General features: G+C 43.6%; 2 protein-coding genes across 2 annotated transcripts in view; both read left to right on the top strand.

Annotated features, from left to right (window-relative positions):
- AXDND1 (axonemal dynein light chain domain containing 1) overlaps nucleotides 1–22,560 on the top strand; it is a 563,032-nt gene that overhangs the window by 142,372 nt on the left and 398,100 nt on the right. The window lies entirely within an intron of this gene.
- The window catches only part of LOC136619681 (uncharacterized), a 31,813-nt gene continuing 18,621 nt past the window's right edge, over nucleotides 9,369–22,560 (top strand). The window contains exons 1-8 of the mRNA XM_066594444.1: nucleotides 9,369–9,505; nucleotides 10,047–10,105; nucleotides 11,009–11,068; nucleotides 12,582–12,644; nucleotides 12,973–12,999; nucleotides 15,001–15,054; nucleotides 17,419–17,466; nucleotides 18,779–18,820. Coding sequence (XP_066450541.1) covers nucleotides 9,454–9,505; nucleotides 10,047–10,105; nucleotides 11,009–11,068; nucleotides 12,582–12,644; nucleotides 12,973–12,999; nucleotides 15,001–15,054; nucleotides 17,419–17,466; nucleotides 18,779–18,820 — 405 coding nt within the window. The 5' untranslated portion in view covers nucleotides 9,369–9,453. The remainder of the gene's footprint in view (nucleotides 9,506–10,046; nucleotides 10,106–11,008; nucleotides 11,069–12,581; nucleotides 12,645–12,972; nucleotides 13,000–15,000; nucleotides 15,055–17,418; nucleotides 17,467–18,778; nucleotides 18,821–22,560) is intronic.

A 22,560-nucleotide genomic window follows, 5' to 3' on the forward strand; every position in this document is an offset into this window, starting at 1 on the left:
GCTAAACCCTGAAAAAAACCTCTGTGTGAGTGAGGCCTAAATCACTTTCTGTGTAGAGAACAGGAGCTTGTTCAGGGTTCTGTACAGTACAGCAGGGGCGTAGCTATAGGGGGTACAGAGGTAGCAGTTGCTACTGGGTCCAAGAGCCTTATAGGGGTTCTGTCAGAAAAAAAAAATGTAACTCACCTGTGCCTTACGGGGCCAGTCATCGGGAGGCTGCTGCTCTTCTTCTTTCCCTCCGGCAGCCGTCCAATCGCAGGGCAGAAACTGGCAATTCCTGCCGCCCGGGTCAGTAGTGGATTTGTCACAAGTGATGCGTCGCCCACTGATTGGCCTGGCTTGATCTAATCTCTCGCATCCAAGGAGAGAAGTGCAGGGCATTGTGGGAAGGCAGCACAATGGCGCCATCTTTTAAAGCTGCATTGAACATCAGATATAAAAGTAAGAAACAGACATTACAGCTAATCTGCCTGCCGGTTCGAGCCTCTCTATGCTGCGTGTTCCAATGCTTGGTGAAAGGCAAGCATCATTTTTATTTAAAAAAATGTCACCCTGCGTGGCGGGACAACCCCTTTAAGGGACAATGAAGAGGAAAGCTGCAATTGTTCTTTCAATTTTTTTAATCTGGTTCCTCAATAAAACAAGTTTAAAAAAAACTCTGATCTCTTATAAGTCGGTCAATTAGGAATGTGTTTGGCTAAGTAACTAATTATTGGATATTAATAAAGAATGGGGGGTCTGTCTCCCAGTATGTGGTTTGTGATTCTTATTCAGCCTATGGCAATCCCTGATAGAAAGGCAAATAGGATTTAATATAGGTTTGTAGCTAAATCTATTATGATTACTTATCCAGAGCTTATTCGTGAGCTGCTTGACTAAGCCTGGGCTCACACGGCTGTAAGCGCAATCCGCTTGTGGAGGCCTACAGCTGAATCCAGCTGTGAACCCGGCTGTGGCCCTGCGTACAGCCACGTAAGGCGAAAGAAATGTAATGCGCATGGCTGTGTAATCCTCCAGACGGTCATGCGCACTAGATCTTTATTTTGTTTATCATTCCTGCACCGTCGCTTAGTGGTGACACGAATATCCGCAGCCCATACACAATGTAATTGCGTATGGGCTGCGGGGTTATCTGCAACTATAAAGTACAATGGGTTTTATGCTGCGCATATCTGTGGTAAAATAGAAAATGCTGCGTTCCATTTTCTGCGAGCGGATTTTGCAATTCGGACAAGCTTATGTGAGCGGAATTGTGTAATCCAATGCATTTGATTGAATCGTGAATCAAGTGTTCGCGAAATCCGCAATTCAAATCCGGTCGTGTGAGACTGGCCTAATAGATCATTTCACACCAGTCATTTAATACTTTTTAGTTGAGAGTTTTCTTATGACTCGGTCAGATGAGCGTGTTTCTTGCGCATGAATAGGCGCACAAGAAGATCGCATCTATTAGAACCATTAGCTTCCTATGAAGTGTTCACTTGTCCATTTTTTTAGAGGCACAAAATACGCAAACCTGCAAAAGAAAGGACATGCGAGTGCAAATGCACTCATTCACGCGTATTTTCCACATGCGTGCAGCGCATTTTTTTCACAAACATAGGTGCACAGAAAAACAGTCTTTTCTGACCAAGCCCATAGGGCTTATTACATACATCCACACAAAACCACGCATATATTTGAACCATAGGTCCCCTATGCTGTGTTCACATGTCCATGCTTTACAGGCGTGCAAACGCGTGCACCTGCAAAACATAAGACACGCGTGCACCATAGGTCCGTGGTGCGCGTCAATATTCCCCACAGGGAGTGCCCTTGTCACTGAACACTCTGACAGAACTGTCACGGCAATGGCAGAGGATCGCAAAGCTCTCCCTTTGCTTTTAATGAAAGTAAAAGAATGACGGCAATCCCCGCAGTGATTTTCGGGGAAGGGCTTTCAATATAAGCCCTTTCCTGAAAATCATTCCTACTTGTAGTAAAATATTTCAAAAAATCTATACCTACCTCTCTGCTGCTGCAGGGGCTCAGGCGCCTGTATCCATTTGGATCCCGTCACTGCAATGAAGTTCTTTCAGTGAAGGGATCCTGCTGAAAGAGCTGTATCTGATTGGCTGAGTGCTCAGCCAATCACAGGCAGCGCTTAGCCATTCAATGAATTCAATAAATAGCCGAGCACTGCCTGGCTATTTATTAGCCTGGCTGATCGCTGTGACCAATCCCAGGCAGCGCTCAGCTGTCATTCAATGAATGTCTGAGCGATGCCTGTGATTGGCTTAGCACTCAGCCAATCAGATGCAGCCCTTTTAGCAGCTGAAAGAATTTCATTACAGTGACGGGACCACAGCGGCTAGACGCGTCTGAGCCCCGGCAGCAGCAGAGAGGTAAGTATTGATTTTTTGAAATTTTTCACTACAACTAAGAATGATTTTCGGGGAAGGGCTTATATTTAAAACCCTTCCGTGAAAATCACTGCAGGGGCTGCCGGCAGACCATTACTTTCAATAGGGCCGCCGGGAGTAGCCACGGCCCCATTGAAAGCAATGGTGCATGGACCTGCATTCACGTGTGTTTATGCACGTACGTGGGTGCGCCGGTTTTGTGCGCACCTATGTATGCACGAGCAAACGCTCATGTGAATGAGGCCTTAGAAAGAAACCTGCACAAATTCAAAACAGAGAATCTTACAAATTCGTATAATAAGGGCTGCTTGAGACGGATGTATTTATGCGCAATACACAGAGAATAGAACCCATTGATGTCAATAAGTCCTTTCACAGGAACAATTATTTTTATTTCTGCGTGTAAAAAAAAAAAAGTAGGACCTGCTCTTTGTGTCTGCATATTTGTACAGCACAAGTCCCCATAGACGTTTATGGGAAGTATAAAAAGGTCTGCGCAAAGAGAACCCATCTGGACCTCATAAGGCTAAATAGCCTTTTGAATCAAGGTAGGGGGAGTGGGGTGTCGTGCGCACATGTGAACATGACCTGTTTGTGCAAAAAAGTTTTATACAAGGCGCCGATACGCACACAAATCAACCTAGTTCACTGCGCAAATACATTGCGGTCAGGCGATTGTCTTTGTGCATATGCTCGTCTGAAGCCGCCCTAAGAATCTAAGATGAAAATTCAATTCAGAGCATAAGTTTACATTAAAGGGGTTGTCCCGCGCCGAAACGGGTTTTTTTTTTTTTCAACCCCCCCCCCGTTCGGCGCGAGACAACCCCGATGCAGGGAGGTAAAGAAAGCTCACCGGAGCGCTTACCTGAATCCCCGCGCTCCGGTGACTTCTCTACTCACCGCTGAAGATGGCCTCTTCCTCCGTGGACCGCAGCTCTTCTGTGCGGTCCATTGCCGATTCCAGCCTCCTGATTGGCTGGAATCGGCACGTGACGGGGCGGAGCTACACGGAGCTACACGGAGCCCCATAGAAGACTGCAGAAGACCCGGACTGCGCAAGCGCGGCTAATTTGGCCATCGGAGGGCGAAAATTAGTCGGCACCATGGAGACGAGGACGCCAGCAACGGAACAGGTAAGTATAAAACTTTTTATAACTTCTGCATGGCTCATAATTAATGCACAATGTACATTACAAAGTGCATTATTATGGCCATGCAGAAGTGTACAGACCCACTTGCTGCCTCGGGACAACCCCTTTAAGGGCAGAAATCAGAAAATAGATGTTGCTAATTCCAGCACCTTTCCCCCTGGTGAGCAGTTACTTCAATTCTAAAAGAGCCTTTATCTGTACCTAAGTCATTTCTGATGGAGATCTACTACGACCACAGCATAAAATCTCTTAATTGTGTTTTCAACTTAATTTCTTCATTAGATTGAGTCTGTGAAACTCTCTTTACGGAATTTGGAAGGTTTTCTTTGAGGCCGCCTATCCACTAGCAATATTCCGCTGCGGGGGAGAAGTAAAAGGTCTCCCCGAGGAGCCTATCTAATAGTTAGGCTCACCACGGAGAATCGCAGCAAATTGCAGCATGCCACGATTTTAATCATGTGAGTGGAGAATCGCTATGATTCTCCGCTTGTGGACGTCGGTCTGCACTTTCAATAGTTATCCTATGGAAAGCGTCCACTGCGTTACCCACGTGCGGATTATCGCCGCGGATAACGCAGTGAAATATCACACATGGACAGGGGGCCTAATATGTATTTAACGATGAAGCACAAAATAACGGGCATGTACCATGTTTATTTCTTCATTTCCCATGGACTGGGTGGTCTTCATGGTGGGCAGTTAACATCCTCATCATAGTGCTAATCATTGCTTTGTTTCATTGGAAATATTGGTGTAACAAGCTTCTTTCATAAAGGAATTAGTAATATAACAAATTTTTAACCCTTTGAACACAAGTTATAAAGTGGATATTTGCCCAGTGTGGACTCACCTAAGTAATGCCAATTTTTATGTTAAACTTTAAATGTTAACCCCTTAGTGACCAAGCCTGTTTGCGCCTTAAAGGGGTTGTCCCGAGGCAGCAAGTGGGTCTATACACTTCTGTATGGCCATATTAATGCACTTTGTAATATACATTGTGCATTAATTATGAGCCATACAGAAGTTATAAAAAGTTTTATACTTACCTGCTCCGTTGCTGGCGTCCTCGTCTCCATGGTGCCGACTAATTTTCGCCCTCCGATGGCCAAATTAGCCGCGCTTGCGCAGTCCGGGTCTTCTTCCTTTCTGAATGGGGCTCCGTGTAGCTCCGCCCCGTCACGTGCCGATTCCAGCCAATCAGGAGGCTGGAATCGGCAATGGACCGCACAGAAGCCCTGCGGTCCATGGAGACAGAGGATCCCGGCGGCCATCTTCAGCAGGTGAGTATGAAGACGCCGGACCGCCGGGATTCAGGTAAGCGCTGTGCGGGTGGTTTTTTTAACCCCTGCATCGGGGTTGTCTCGCGCCGAACGGGGGGGGGGGGGGTTTAAAAAAAAAAAAAAACCCGTTTCGGCGCGGGACAACCCCTTTAATGACCAGGCCAAATTTTGCAAATCTGACATGTGTCACTTTAACATGGAAAAACACCAGAAAGGTTTTGCATATCCAAGCGATTCAGACATTGTTTTTTCGCCACATGTTGTGCTTCATTTAGGCGGAAAAAATAGACCGATAGAAATTGTGTTTATTTATTAAAAGCGCCAAAATTGGGAAAATTTTGAAAAAATCGTCATTTTTTCACATTTCCAACTGCAATATCTTAAATATGTGCAAACATAATATAGAAATTTTTGCTAAGATTTATATTTCCACCCGTTTACTTTATTTTGGGCGCACATTGGAAAAACTTTCGTTTTTTTTTTAACTATTTAGGAGACGTACAAATTTAACATTACTTTTTAGCATTTTGAGGAACACTTTGTTTTCCTATACCAAGCCGAGATTGGAAAGGCTCATGAGTGTCAGAATAATAGATACCCCCCCAAATGACCTCATTTTAAAAACTACACCCCTTAATGTATTCACTGAGGGGTGTCAGGAGTATTTTGACCCCACAGTTTTTTTTCAGGAATTAATTCAATTTAGAGGAGAAAAAGTAAAATTTCATATTTTTGCAAATCTGTCATTTTAAAGACATATTTTTTTCCTATAGTTTACATGAAAATCAGGATTTACACCCCAAAATGGATACCCCTATTCCTCCCGTGTTCAGAAATATACCCATTGTGGCCCTATTGTTATATCTGAGTCCACAACGGGGCCCAAAATGAAAGGAGTAGTCAGTGTCTTTCAAAACAGAAATTTTGCTTGAAGTCCTTTTAGGCCCCATAGCACACAGGTAAAGTTCTTGAGCGCCCAAAACCATAGAAAAACCCCACAAATGACCCTATTTTGAAAACTAGACCCCTTAAGGAATTTATCTAGGGGTGTACTGCATATTTTGACCCCACAGTTTTTGAATGAATTCAAACCAAGCAAAAGGAAAAAATTGTGATTTTCGTTTTTTCGGCAATTCTGTCATTTTAAAAACAGCTTTTTTTGTACAGCACACATATGAAGGAAGACTTGCACCCAAAAATGGATACCCCTGTTTGTGCTGTTTTCAGAAATATACCCATTGTGGCCCTAATCTTATGTCCGCATGCACAACGGGGCCCAAAATAAAAGGAGTAATCGGTGGCTTTCAGAACATAGATTTTGCTTGAAGTCCTTTTAGGCCCCATTGCCCACTTGTAGAGTTCTTGAGCGCCCAAAACCATATAGAACCCCCACAAATGACCCCATTTTGAAAACTAGACCCCTTAACGAATTTATCTAGGGATGTACTGCATATTTTGACCCCACAGTTTTTGAATAAATTTAAGCAAAGCAAAAGGAAAAAAATAGGATTTTCATTTTTTGGGCTATTGTGTCAATTTAAAAACAGTTTTTTTTGTACAGCACACATATAAATGAAGGCTTTCACCCCAAAATGGATACCCCTGTTTGTCCCGTGTTCAGAAACATACCCATTGTGGCCCTAATAGACTTACAGGACCCATGGCTAGGCCTACAATGAAAGGAATACCCGTTGGATTTCAGGGTACCACTGAATAAATTTCAGGCCCCATTGCCCACTTATAGAGCCATTGAGCGGCCAAAACTATAAAGAACCCCCTCAAATGACCCCATTTTGAAAACTAGACCCCTTAACGAATTCATCTAGGGGTGTACTGCGTATTTTGACCCCACAGTATTTGAATGAATCTAAGCAAAGCAGAAGGAAAAAGTTACGATTTTCAATTTTTTTGGCAATTTTTTCAATTTAAAAACAGTTTTTTTGTACAGTGCACATAGGAATGAAGACGTTCACCCCAAAATGGATACCCCCGTTTGTCCCGAGTTCAGAAACATACCCATTGTGGCCCTAATCTACTTACAGGACGCATGGCAAGGCCTATAAAGGACGGAACACCTGTTGGATTTTAGGGCACAACTGAATAAATTCCAAGCCCCATTGCTTATTTGTACAGAATAAAGATTGACTCCCTAAAAATTCCCCCCCTCCCCCTCCACGCCCTTTTTGGCGTTCGCAAATCTTAGATAAAAGTAAAAATGTGAACTGTGTAGTATTTCCGAAGACAGGGGTAATTACGGAGGCTGGTTGGAATGGGCCCATGGGGCAATAAAACCGGGTATCCCCCCCCCTCCTCTCATGCTTTTTGGGGGTATTTCATGACCTCAGTGGCGGGTATGGGGTGTAAAAAGTGGCGTTCCGTGAGTCTCCGTAATCTTGCTGCGGCACGGCGGTCTCACACAGAAGGTGCTCAACAAGCTGCTCCTGGAACTGCAGGAAAGAGAGCGTTCCCGGGGCTTCTTGTAAAATTAGTATCACAGGTAGCGGTCTGAATAACGCCGGGCTCACGCGGGTGCAGGCGGAATCTGCTTGCGGAGGCCCACAGCGGATCCCATCTGTGAGCCCGGCTGTGACCCTGCGTACGGCTGCGTAATGTACTGCGCATAACTGCGTACTCACACAGGCGGTCATGCACAGTACACCTTTGTTTGTATTTCCCGCACCATCGCTTAGCGATGACATGGGTACCCGCAGCCCGTATACAATGTAGTTGCATATGGACTGCGGGTATATCCGCGACCATGGAGCACAATGGGCTCTATGTTGCCGATATCCGCAGTAAAATAGAACCTGCTGCGTTCTCTTTTCTGCGAGTGGATTACGCAATTCTGACCCGCTAATGTGAGCGGAATTGTGTAATCCAATGCGATTGATCTGCGTATTACCACGGATCAGACGCATGCGGAATCCGTCATTCCTATCCGGTCATGTGAGACCGGCCTAAGGTAGATCGCTACCTTTTTATCACGTGACCGGGGACCGCTCAACGAGGCCACCCGTCGCTGCTCCAGGCTCTCTGTGACCGTTGGTCGCTGGGAGCAAGGAGATGTTAAATTTCCTGGGCTCCCTGACTCCTGCGCATGTGTCCGGCTTTTTGCCGGCAATCGCATGTGCAGAATCCTGGAAGGTCCACGGAGGAAGATCGCGTCGGGATTCAAATACGCAGGCCTCCGGTAAAAAGATTCATCTCCTCTCACCGATCGCATCAGTGAGGGGAGATGAAACTTCAAATTTTTTTTTTTTACTTTTACGTGATCGCCATTATTGGATAATGGCGAACACGTGACCAGGAACCGCTCACCGCGGACCCCCATTAAATCTCCATGCTCTTGGCTACGTTTTGTAGCCAGGAGCAGGGAGAATTTAAATTATCCTGGCAATCCACAGCTTTTGCGCATGCGTCCACCATTTTGGCGACTGGCGCGTGTGCAGAAGCTGTGGTAAGGTCCGCGGATAAATCTGGGGGCCTTAGGTACGTACTTTCATCCTCCCTCACGGATATGATCCATTAGGGGAGATGAAACGTACGCTTTTTAAACTTTTAAAAACTTTTTTTTACTTTTTTTTTTTTTAACTTTTTTACACTTTTTTCTCACTTTACATGATCACTGTCATCCATTGGATGACAGTGATCATGTCCCTGGTATAATCTCTCTGCTCCTAGCTACACATGGCAGCCAGAAGCAGAGGGATTTTAAATTTCCAGGGGCTCGAGCCCGTCTGTTCACGCGCCCAATGTCAATCATCGGGCGCGCATGCGCAGACGGGGATTCGGGTCCCGGGACATCGGGACACCGCTGAGGACTGGGGGTGAGTATTTTCACCTCCCCTCATGGATCCGATCCATGAGGGGAGGTGAAACTGACTTTTTTTTAACTTTTTTTTAACTTTTTCGCGATCGCCGCTAACCATTGGATAACGGCGATCGCGGTACCGGGGACCGCTCACTGCAGTCCCCGCTGACATCTCCTGCCTCCCGGCTACCTACAGGAGCCGGGAGCCAGGAGATTTTAAATCTCCCGCGCCGCCGGGCCTTCTGCGCATGCGGCTGACGTAATGCCGCCTGGCGCGCATGCGCAGAAGACCGGCTTCGGGCCCCGGAGCGGCAGGAGAGCGGGGAGCAGCGTGCCAGACCTCGGTGAGTAATTTCAGCTGCTCCGATGGATCCGATCCATCAGAGTAGCTGAATCTTTAACTTTTATGTACTTTTATTTACTTTTTTTGCGATCGACGCTATCCATTGCATAGCGCCGATCGCAATGCCGGGGGGGGGGGGCTCCGAACAGCCCGGGATGACAGCTCCATGCTGTCAGCTACCTGCGGACACCGACAGCATGGAGCTGTCACGTCCACAGCCCGAGGGGCACTATTCTCTGCAGGAAGCATGTTTTTACGTCCTCAGAGAATAGAGCCCACTTCGGGAGGACGTAAAAACACTATGGGCTGGTCGTTAAGGGGTTAAAGAACGTTGTGGTTTTGGCACATCCCAGTATCATTATCTCCACCTTTCTTCTTTAGTGAGGTCAGCCAACTTTAACTATATAAATTAGGAGCCGTACTCTGTTGTCATCAATAACCTGAGGTGAACTCCCCAATCTGCACAATGAAGAGCATCGCTATCTTTATGCTGGTTGGCCTCAGCCTTTTCAGTAATGGTAAGTCACCTGATTAGTCTGCTGATAACTGTTATATGATATATCATGCATTAGGTTAATGCTTTAAGTTATGTAGTCTGGAAAGTTATATGTTGGTTGCCTCTTTGCTATTCATTCACTTCATTGGTAGCTGTTGGGCTGACCTCTTCACATATCCATTAGGACAGAGCTATGAACAATGCCTCTTACTACCTCATCAGAGGTTGTCCATTACATCTGCTCTACATTGCAGCATTGCTTGTTCAGACTTTCTACTCTTTAACATTACAGAGGGTTAGTACACACTAATAGATTGTAAACGCCAAGCATCTAAACCACCAATGAGAAATTGACACACATATTATTAGCCAATCAGCAGCATCTAGGTAGAAATGTATTTGTAAGTATTTGTATTGAGGCTACAAATCATAACTGTGTTTAATGGCTTTATATAATGGCACACATGCAAAAAAGTGAAAGTAATGAATGTAACAAGCCGGTGTACACTTATGTGCTTTCTTACCTCATTTACCCATGTAATATTGTTCATCTTTTTTTTCAGGACACTGCAGTGAGGAACCTACTGATCCATCCTGTGAATGTATGACTGCAGCTTTCAAGGTATTGTCTCCTTTTAAATCAAATAATTCTACATAATGAACTGGAATAAAAAGCCTTTCCATGATCCATAGCACATAAAGCGTATGTGATACCGCCAGGTTATCTTGGCTGATATGCTGCTTTTTTATACAATTTGGGCAGATATTCATTCTATGCTCACACATAATATATTATTCCCACTCTTCCACCTCTAGTAGTCTTATAACTAAATACTAATATGCTTGTAAGGCCTTCACCTTCAGGTTAGATTTGTTTTGATTGGTGTTTTAACAAGAAAAGAACATGGAGAAACAATATAGCTGTAGCAGGTAATAAATAAGTAATGATAGAATCCGAAATGTTCACAAGTTCCGTATTCGAATGGAGTATTTGGGATTTCCAGTATTCTTACAGCTGCAATAAATATCAGGTACAGAGGGAAAACTCTATATAACCTGCTACAACATATATACAACCTAGATATACTGCATGGCATAGAAGTTTTTAAAATGGGATCCTATGATCCTATCAGTGATGTACGCCCCGAAGGAAAGTCTAGACTGCAGTGTGAGCTGAGCATTAGCTGAGACTTCACCCTGACTCTCACATGACATGGCCTTTTCCTTAAATAGAATGAACACTTAGGTCTTTAACTGCATCATCATTTCACCGGGGTACTGCATAAAAATCTATACATTTGTACTGATTTCACATTATTGTCTTTATAAAAGCTTGAAAAACTTTATAATAATCTTTGGGTCTAGGGGAATGAAGTTTCTACTTGTGGAGAGTTTCAAGTTGCATAGAGAGTCTTATATAAGCCATATAATGCTGCATGGGGGAAAGTTATGCAAATAGACCTTCCAGTAGGTATCCATCTTCTATTTATATGCTAATATTTAATATTTTTGTTTTGTTTAACAGGGCAAAACAGACCTATTGAACAAAGTCATTAACGTTGTCTGCGACTATGATGCAATGAAGGTAATTCATTATGTTTACCATTTTACATTTTGCTGCATATGATGATGTAAATTAGGCCATACAAAAATAATAGTTTAGCATGTAACACCATAAGGAAACTAGCATAGATCGTTTTAACAATTGAAAGATTCATTTTCAGCCACTCCCTACTATCACACTTTATGTAATTAAGCGGAGTGCATTTGGCTTGGCTCTTAGTGTAGAGGGGATTCCAATCTGAGTACTGCTAGGAAGCCCTTATAAGTTCCAGATATGGCTCTGTCTTATGAAATCTGATCCTATTCTTGACATTAAATATACAGCCTCCAGACTTAATGTAAGTGTAGACTTACAGCTACATTCACAAATAGGCTTATGAACATATCTTGTTCTGTATCTTCTTAACCCCTTAAGGACCAGACACTTTGTAGGGAGTTTAGTTTACCCATGTGGTGGTTTTACTGCCCTATTTTTTCCCCCTTCAGCTAGTTTTTATAAATAGCTTTAATATCTTTAATACCCACCGGCTGGCATAGTGGAAGAAACACTTCCACTTTCCCTTTTAAGAACGCAGGGCTAATTGAGCCTTATATACTGGGGAAAGGAGAAGGCAGAAGTAGTTAAAAACGGTTTCTCCCTTCTCCTTCGGGTTCTCAGCTGTGACTAACAGCTGACAACCTGACCTGCTTCTGCTTGAATGCAGAAGCATGAGCTCAAATCCCGCGCTGTTTTTTTACTATTGGCCGGAATTAAAGCCCAGGACCAAGCGCTGTATGTTTACCGCGCTTGGTCCTTAAAGGGGTTGTCCCGAGGCAGCAAGTGGGTCTGTACACTTCTGCATGGCCATAATAATGCACTTTGTAATGTACATTGTGCATTAATTATGAGCCATGCAGAAGTTATAAAAAGTTTTATACTTACCTGTTCCGTTGCTAGCGTCCTCGTCTCCATGGTGCCGACTAATTTTCGCCCTCCGATGGCCAAATTAGCCGCGCTTGCGCAGTCCGGGTCTTCTGCAGTCTTCTATGGGGCTCCGTGTAGCTCCGTGTAGCTCCGCCCCGTCACGTGCCGATTCCAGCCAATCAGGAGGCTGGAATCGGCAATGGACCGCACAGAAGAGCTGCGGTCCACGGAGGAAGAGGCCATCTTCAGCGGTGAGTAGAGAAGTCACCGGAGCGCGGGGATTCAGGTAAGCGCTCCGGTGAGCTTTCTTTACCTCCCTGCATCGGGGTTGTCTCGCGCCGAACGGGGGGGGGGTTGAAAAAAAAAAAAACCCGTTTCGGCGCGGGACAACCCCTTTAAGGGGTTAAAGCTTACAATGAAAGTAATTTATTGTGTTACTTATTTAGAATACATTTTACTTTTTTAAATAAATTGTTTCATCGTAAATACAGAAGTCTAAAGGACAAGTTAAATGCTATTCTGTAATATAGTTATGTAGAGAATGTACAATTAAAATGTACGCAGACAAACTATTCTTAAAGAGTACAAGAATAAATAAAACAACAGTCTAACTAAGTTCCTATTCTTATAGCCAGGGGCTGAAGCAAATACACAACTGATCGGGGCAGTTTCTGAAAAGTTACAAACAATTCTGGTAAGTGTCACTTGTATTTAGATTGATGTATTCCTGTTTTCCAGAATGCTAAAAACAATAGTAGCTAAATACAAAGTTACACAAAATCACAATTATAAACCCAGATGAAATAATGCAGTAGGCTTTACTGTAGCCCTGCTCAAAGCCACAGATAATGCACTAACAGTATATGGTAGGTGTATGGAGAAATGGTAGTCCTGTACTTCCCTGTAAGCAGGTTGCATTTCTACATATATATAACCTCTAAATATTAAACAGATCATTATATGAAATAATCAAACAGTATAAGTCAAGTCCTAAAAATGTTCACTTTCTCATCATTTTACAGAAACCCACAGGATGTCTAACGAAGATTGTAAGTTTTCTTCATCTAGGATAAATAGTTCTTCATAGAATTAAAATGTGTTTATTATATCTTTATGGAAACCAATTTATGTTTTGTTTTTAAAATAATTTTCTTGCTGCAAATAGAATAGAAATTTTGCAGCAGCGCCCCATAATAAATGACGCTGCCCTGTTTTTACCCATTTTCGTTTTTTCCTCCCCCCCTTTAAAAAAAATTGTAACTCCTTTATTTATCCATTGATGTAGCTGTATGAGGGCTTTTTTTGCGGGAAGAGTTGTATTTTTCAAGGGTACTATGTAATGTACCATATAATGTACTGAAAAACATTTTACAAAATTCTAAGTGGAGTGAAATAAAAATAAAAAAACATTCCGCCATCTTTCAGTGCGTCTTGTTTCTACGGTGCACAAATTTCAACAAAAATGACATGATAACCTGATTCTATGGATCAGTACAATTACTGCGATACCAAACTTGTATTGTGGTTTGTTTTGTTTTTTGCTGTACTACTTTTATTTTTCTTCAAAGACCAAAGACATTAAATTTTCTACAATTATTTTCCACCGCCATCTTCTGTGCGCAATAATTTTTTTTATTTTTCCATCAACATTTTTCCATCGGGCTCATTTTTTGCGAGACATTCTGTAGTTTGTGTTGGCGCCATATTGGAATACATATGATTTTTGGATCGTTTTTTATTGCATTTTTTCTGGGGGACAGGGTGATCAAAAAAGTGCATTGCTGGCGTAATTTTTTTTCAGATGACGTTTACCGTGCGGGGTAAATAATGCACTACTTTGATAAAGCGGACTTTAAGGACTCAGAAATACCAAATATGTATTTTTGTTTTATGAGTTAGATTCATTTTTTATAAATATGGCAAAAGTGGGGTGATTTAAACTTTTATTTATTTATTTATTTTCAATTAGTAAAACTTTATTGACCTTGTTTTTACCATTTCTTTTAGTCCTCTTAGGGGAACACAACTAGCGATGCTTTAATCGCTCCTGTAGTATGAGTAATGCCATAGCATTACATCATACTGCGATCAGGCAAGCAGTCTATCAAGCAGCCCCACGGGGATGGCTTGATAGGCAATCTGCTATGACAGCCCTGGGGCCGTTCAGAAGGCCCCTGGCTGCCATCGCACCCGCACACCTCCCTGCTATCTTCCCTGAATATTGTTTGAGGGATTTAAATGCACCAGAATAATCGGTGGAGACATGGTTTGGCAGCCCTGAGTTGAAGGACACAAGAAGCGGGGCCGGCCCAGAAGCCGCAACCGCTACCACTGCTGGTCAGCCAGCTGTGATAGCGGGGAGGAGAGTGACAGCGACTGCCCCCCTGCAGTGGCCACAGGGATAACCGTAGTGGAGGAAAGTTATGAGCGATTCGCAGTATTGGGGACGACAGTCACAGTGGAGCTGGCTGTAGTGGCTGCAGGGGCAACAGGGAGAGTGAAAGTGGGGTCAGTTGCAGGGTCTGTGCCTCTGTCTTCTGAGCTGTGTGCCGGGTTGTCAGCCACCACTGTTGCTGCTGTTTTGGAGATGGGGACAGAATAGCACTATACCACCAGCAGCCAATCGGCAGCTAGGGGCGTGACCAGGGCGTACCCTCCAGCTAAGCCTGGTCAATGCCTAGCTACCGGTGGAGACAAGATGCACCAGTACCCTCCATCTCCTAGCTATCCCCTATCTGGCACACAAGTAGAATTGGTAAGGTTAGCATTGTATATTAGTAATGTTAATATTCTATTAGTTTAAAGAAGTTGTACAGGATCACAAAATAGTTAAGGTGTCAGTTCAACAAAACAGTAACACAGTATACTGTAGTTAATACCGTAGCATTATATGACTAGCTGGGTGGGAGGTAATACATTATTCCTTGGGCACCACAACAACTTGCTGATGAACTGAATATAATTTAGCATATTTGTGAAGCTCAACTTGAAATATCACATATATTATTTTGTTCATATGTAACTAAAGTCTTTCTCCCTTCTTTTTTAAGATTGATGATCTAGAATCAGGCGTTGGGATAACTGCCAAAGTGGTGTCGAGCTTAGTGAGTGCCATTTACTAATTTATTTCATGTGATTTATTAATATATGTAAATGCTCATGTATGCATCTGGGTTAACAGTATTGCTAACTACCAACAAGCATTTTAACAGTTTATACAGCCAAAACGCTGTACATGACCTCATTGTGGATTTCGGTGCTGAATTTCACTGTGGATTTCACTTATTGCATAAAAATGAATTAAATGTGCAGTGAGGGCTCAGTCACACAGGTGCATCGGCGCCCGTGTTACTGCAGCCAGCAGACCGCCGTACCTGAAGACGGACGTATCTCTGCAGGGCCGGGAGGAAGAACATGTGACCGTCTCCATTGCCGGTCATGTGTTCTTTCATCAGTGCTGGAGAGAGACGGCCGGTGTACGGGTGCCAATGCGCCCGTGTGACTGAGCCCTCAAGATCCACAGCTTTTCCATGACAGCTAGAGCAAATCTGCAGCATGACTAGATTCCACTGCTAGTGAACGGGGCTTGTTAAAACCTAATTCACTTACAGTATATTGTTGTAGAGTTTCAGTGCGCATTGCGCTGTGCGTGGGATCACCATCAGAGCATTATTAGGGCTTATTCCCATGAGTGTGGGCACAACTTGGCAGCACGGAGCATAGTTGCCAGAGCTTGAAAAGAAACCCGCCGCCCGATCATCCGCACATGTAGTACTCACGCTCATCTGAATGCGCCCACAAGATGAAAGCGAGGATCCCCTAATTTGGATTCCAGACTCTGGCTGATGTAATGATGGCATTTTTTACAGCTTGGGGTTAAAAAAATGCTGCATCCAGATGTTGGCTGTGGCTCCACAGGAACATATCAAAAGCCTTAGAAAACATTGCGGTTTTTTAACTGGCTTTTTTCTCTACTTTGACTTTTTTCTTGTGTCCATGGCTTTTTTATTTCAAAATCGCAGCATGCTTTGGATGTGGAGTTTTTTCAAGTGTTTTACAATTAGATTCTCTAAAGAATAAAAATGCCAGAAAAAATGCATATGTAACCAAAAAACACGACTCCAAGCAATGCAGATAGACAATGCAGCCAAATAAAATGCATGCAATTTTTCAGGCTTTTTTTTTTTTTTCACAAATATCAAACACGTTTTATAATCTTCTGTTGAGGGAATGACGGAACCAGAATATTGAAATTAGCTGTCCACACTAGAGATGAGCGAGCACGCTCGGATAAAGCAGTTACTCGAGCGAGCATCGCTCTTCTCGAGTAACTGCTTACTGGTCCGAGCAGGCTCGTGGGGGGCGGCGGGGGAAGAGAAAGAGAGATATCTCTCACTCCCCCACCCGCTATCCCCCCCTCCCCCGAGGCTGCTCGGACCAGTAAGCAGTTACTCGTGAAGAGCGATGCTCGCTTGAGTAACTGCTATATCCGAGCATGCTCGCTCATCTCTAGTCCACACAGAGGTTTTTTGTGCAAAGTCTTCCAGTCCGAGGTAACCAGATTACATCAAATAATAAAAGAGGTTCTAGAAATGAATGAATGAATGACAGCAATTGTAGTTTTAAGTAAGCAAAAGTTTGTCACTTACGGCTCCTTCTCACGGCTGTATTTGCACGCTCAAAATTTGTGTGCGCAACACCGAGAATAGAACCCACTGATTCCAAAGGGTTCACTTAGAATTCATTCTTTTGCGCGCACAGAAAAAAAAGCAGCATGCTTTACTTTTGTGTGCATTTGTGCACCAAAGGTCCCCATAGTAGTCTATGGTGGAGGTGGGGTACAAATACGCATATAATATGCAAGCAGATGTGTGAAAAACAGCACAATTCTATCTGAAACTCATTAGGCTAAATAGCCATTTGATGGATTTGTTCACATAAACATATTATTTTTGCGAATTTCGGTTCACAGAAAAAAATACAGCATGCTCTACTTTTGCGCTCCGTGTTCCCATAGAATTCTATTTGTGTTGCGCAAATGTGTGCAAAATATGCAAGGATATGTGCCGTACGCTGCACAATTCCGCTAGAAAAAGAACACATCTGGATCATTGGACTAAATAGCCATTTAAATTCGGGCGTATCTTTCTGCTGCGCGCAAATGAACATGCCCTGCAGGCGCTAGAAGCACAGTAAGTGCCAACATTTGTGCAGAAAAACCTACTTCATAGCACAAGTACGTTGTACTGTGACGGGCGCAATTGCGCATACGCCTGCGTGAAGCCGCCCTAAGGATCCAATTAGCTCACATACAAACTGCCCTGTTTACATGGGCTAATAATCGGGTAAATGAATGTTCAGATGAATATTCGTTCCCAATCATTGGCCCATGTGAATATGAAGGGCCTTTAGCATGTTCATTTTACATTTGATGATAAGTACATTTTCTCTTCTGTCTCTTTCCATAGAATAGCCTTGGAGTAGTGAAAGCTGTCAGGAATATAGTATGCAGAGTAGTAAGTTCATTATTCTTTATGTTATTGTAATCTTTCTGTTTGGTTACACATCGTTTTCCTCGCTACATTTTGTAGGAATCTAGTGTGATAGAAAAATGTGTAGAATCCAAGTAGTGATCCGACATATGAGCTAAATAACCTATTATAAACTAATGTACAGTATTCTGAAGAGTTCCATCAAGTCCTGCGGGTCTTGCTGATTAGTGAACCCGCTACTAGTGAATTGCTTATTCCATACAAGTTACAATTCTCCGCTCTTCTTCTCAACATTCTTGTATAAGGTAATTTCTAACAAGTAAGAGGTTCTCCAGTGAAACTCGTCTGGTTTAGTAGCAGGAGGGGTCCCCTTGCTCTGCTATTCCTACAGTAGATACCATGCATCACTAATTCCTACAGGGGGCATAGATATGGCATCTTCTAGTAAGCAGCACTAGCACCACCATGGTTTGCCTCTTGCCACTTTAACATTAGATTTTGGGTGTTTTTTTTAATTATCAGTAAGTATATGATACAATGGAGTCCTTTCCCAAATTTGAGCTAAGGTAAGGGTGGACGCATCTGCACATTGCAACTGTGTTAGTAAAGTGAATGCAGTCAGTGCCAGATTACCAGCTGGCAGAGTAGGCCCCGTCCTGTGCGCCCCGTGCTTTTTAAAGGCCCCGCAATAATGGATCAAAATAATACTGATTTGATCTTGGAAGAAAATTTATTTCCAAAAGATAGAAAAAATGAATCAACTGAAAGAAACTAAACAAAAAAATGTACATTAAAAGCTCTAAGTTGTTATTGGGTACATTCCATTAATATGGTATTTTATCTATAAAGTACGTAAACCACGGACATCAGGTTCACATTACAGTTTGTCTCCTAAAAGCTCATCTTATGTCAGTTTGTAAACCATTTCAGTGCGACCTCCGTACGTGTAATGTACAGCAGTAATGGTCATCTCCATGTAGCGGCCGAAGTGTAGCGCACACTGCTCAGTACAATGTTCTCTCACACATATAACCATATAACAAAATATACACTATAACAGTAGAATAACATAATATGCTAAATTGTTTAATACGATTAATTGTTAATGTTTGCTTTGTGTAAGAAAATTGGTTAATTAAAATTGTTGCTTGGGAAAATTAAAAACCTTTTAGGGGATAATATGCAGGTATGGGGGGGGGGGGGGGGCAGATTCCAACTGCCTAGGAGACTCCACCTGGTTAAATCCGGCACTGAATGTAGTGAACGTAGACTTTAAATGTGGACTCTTCTTTTATTATCCAGAAACCCTTCTAATGTATTTCTTTTGGTTTTACAGCTAAAAAAAATTCCAATTGATCAGTGTGTGGAAAACCTTTTGGTAAGAACATATCCTTCAGTACTATTACTGTAGCTATATGACTGATTTCCACTAGTGAAATGATTACATTTAACAATGTTTCGCACATCCAACCATCTTATACGTGGTGCTGCGGCCTAGAAGATGAAGCTTATCAGCTTAGTTGACCACAGAGTTTAAAGGGGTTTTCCGAGTTTATTTAAAACATTCACAGAAGGGTGAAAAGTGGGTAAAATTAAATACAAACTATCCTCCTCACAAATATCTGCCCGCTCCAGCACCGCTGTTCCAGTGCCGGATGTTTCTGCAGCAATCACATGGCTTTCATCATTGCAGACTGTTACAAGTCACTCACGGTCCTCAGAAGTCGTGTATCACTCAACACATATGTGACACTGAGGCAAGTGATTGACTGCGATAGTCATGTGTACAATAACATATGACTGCCGCAAGAACGTCCGGCACCAGGCCAGTCTGGATGAAGTGGTGGTGCTGGATCAGGGGGACCTTTGGGAGGTGAATACCGTTTCTATGTTTTATCTCCTTTTTGACCCCGGTGAACTTTTTAATAATCTCAGAAAATCCCTTTAAGAATGTGCCAGCATTGTAACATCAGCAGTCACCATCTCTTATGTAAGCAGAACCCTGGAATAAAAAACAAATTCTGATCAAACTGAGGGCTTAGTCACACGGGCGCCGATGCACCCGTGTGACTGAGCCCTTACTACACAAGATGACGGCCGCACTTCAGGATGGACGACTCCCCGCAGCGCCGAAGAAAGAACACAATGGAGACGATCACATGTTCTTTCTTCTGGCGGTGCGGAGATTCGCCCGCATCTGCAGTGCTGCCATCTTTTAATGCAGTAACACGGGCGCCGATGCGTCCGTGTGACTAAGCCCTAAGTAAAGCAGTCTAAATTCTTCATTTAGTCATCCTATCACTAGCAACATGTAAAAAGGGCATCTATTAACCGTTATATTGACCTTTAAATTCCTATTCGTATGGGACCCTGAGCTTGATCATTAAAAAATATTGCGTGTAAAAATCTAGATGGCGTGTAAAAATAAGCATGACACTTGTATGTTCGCATTTGGCTCATACTGAATCAATTTTTCTTGTTACATCCATACTTTGGACGGCTTCACACGAACGTATGTGAAAATGCACACACTTCAGCGCAATGTATTTGTGCAATGAACAAGGGTGATTTGCACATGTGTTTGCACGATGTACTGTACTTTTTTGCACCCGCAGAGCGTGTTCTGTGCACAACACCCCCTACCCTGATTTAAAAGGCTATCTAGCCTGATGAGATCCAGATGTGTTCTTTTTTCATGGAATTGTGCTGCGTATTGTGTATTTGAGCACCCCCCCCCCCCCATAGACTTTTATGGGGCCTTTTGGTGCGCGAATATGCAGAGAGGAGAACCCATTGATGTCAATAGGTTAGTTTACACTCTCATGTATTTTGCATGCAAAAGGAAAAAAATGCAGCATGCTCTATTTTTATACGCATTTGCGCACCAAGCGTCCCTATAGAAGTCAATGGGGGTACACAAATGGGCGTGCAATATGCAAGGGAATGCATGAAACAATGCATAATTCCACTGGAAAAACACCACATCTGGACCTCTTTAGATGAATTAGCCATTTAAATCAGGCGTGGTTCTGTCCCACACACGATAAAACATACCTTGTTCGTGGAAAAAGTACAGTGAGGTACGCAGACATGTGCTCAAAAAAGATTAGTTCATGGTGTAAATACATTGCGCTGAGGCATGCGTAAATGTGCATACAGCCGTGTGAAGCCGCCATAATGATAAGCATCATAAACGAAGAAGGCTGCGCACACATTCCTGTTCAGCTCTATGGGAGGTCACTGCTTGCTGTGGATGTTCTGGCTTCACCAAGGGACTCTGTGGCAACAGGAGACTGGATGGGTATGAAAAGCGTCTCCCTGGACTCCACGCCACCTAAACTATAAGCACCATGACTTTATGGTCCAATAGTGTGTGACAGGTTGCCTTTAATTCCCCCATACATATTAAGGAAAAGTAATTGGAACATGCTGATTTAGGGCTTATTAAAACGGGCATTTTTTCGCGCGATTTGCGCATGCGTCCGGCGATTTTATAAAACCATTGCTTTGCAATGGTATCGGACACATGAGCGCTTTTTATGTGCTCGTCCGATAAATTATAGAACAGAAATCGCAGATCGCACCTATCTGCCATCTGCGATTCCTGTTCTCTTCTCTATATGCGCTCAATGGGGCCGGCGGCAGCAGCACCGACCCCATTGAGAACATATAGAAGACAAATCATTCTTCTCTGCCACAGCTGTAACAGCTGTGGTAGAGAAGAACGATGTTTGTCCATTGAATTCAATGGAGCTGGCAATACAGCCGGCTCCATTGAAAGCAATGGGCTGCCGGCGTGCGCGGGATGAATTGTCGGGAAGGACTTCAATATATAAGCCCTTCCCTGCAATTCATCCAGAAATGTGTTAAAATTTAAAAAAAAATGTATACTCACCTTTCTGCTGCAGCCGGAGTTCTGAATGACAGCTGAGAGCTGCCCCTGATTGGTCCCGCTGAGCCAATGAGAGGCAGCAGTCACTCACCCATTCATGAATTCATGAATGGGTGTGTGAGTGAGAGCTGCCTCTGATTGGTCAGGCTGTGACCAATTAGAGGCAGCTCATTCAGCAGGCGGGGATTTTAAAGCCCCGCCGGCTAAATAGTATAGAGAAGCAGTTCAGGAGAACTGCCGGCGGCCGCGGCAGAACTCCGGCTGCAGCAGAAAGGTGAGTATACATTTTTTTAATTTTAACACATTTCTGGATAAATTGCACGGAAGGGCTTATATATTTAAGCCCTTCCCGACAATTCATCCCGTGCTCGCCCGCAGCGCATTGCTTTCAATGGAGCCGGCTGTATTGCCGACTCCATTGAATTCAATGCGCTGGACAGCTCCGGCCCGTTTCTAATGCAACGCGGCTAGGAGCAGATTTTTCAAGCGATTTTTTTGGCCCCGGTCACGCGATTTGCGGATGCGCATGCATCATGCGATCCGCAAATCGTGGGAAAAAACACCCGTGTGACTAAGGCCTTATACAGGACAATGCAGCTGTCATATATGTATGAGGAAGATGGCAGAAAGTAGAATCAGGTACATTGAATTTCAACGCCTAATCCATTTGTTCTTTCTAGAGATAACCTTCTCGATTCCTACTGACTGTGTACAAGCGACTTTAGGGCTCATGTCCATGGGCGGATTTGATTTGTGGAACCCGCGCAGAAGATCCACAATTCAAGCGCCCCATTGGGAAACATGGGCGTCTGCACCTGAATTAGAGCATGCGGATTTGTTTTCCAGATCTTTGGGTGTGGAAAAAAGAAATCACAGCATGCTCCATTTTCAGTGTGGTTCCCGCACAGATGGCTTCCCTTGAAGTCAATGAAAGCTGTCCGATCTGCAGGAAAAAAACACAAACTGTACTGCGCATGTGCGCCGGTCGGCGCTTCCGCACACATCCGCAGTACAGACCCGGACAGGTACGCAGGGTGGCTGGCCGTGGACAGGCTTGGATTCTGCTGAGAGCTACCACATGTGGAATCCGACCCACCTGTGGACATGAGGCCTGAGGTTAGGTGCACACAGCCATAACTGAGATACTTGTTCGTTCACTCTAAAGTATACGCTGACAGCGCACATTTATGTGCATTGCACGTGCCATTTGTCATCCATGAAACAGT

Source organism: Eleutherodactylus coqui, chromosome 3, assembly GCF_035609145.1.
Source record: "Eleutherodactylus coqui strain aEleCoq1 chromosome 3, aEleCoq1.hap1, whole genome shotgun sequence".
Taxonomy (NCBI): domain Eukaryota; kingdom Metazoa; phylum Chordata; class Amphibia; order Anura; family Eleutherodactylidae; genus Eleutherodactylus; species Eleutherodactylus coqui.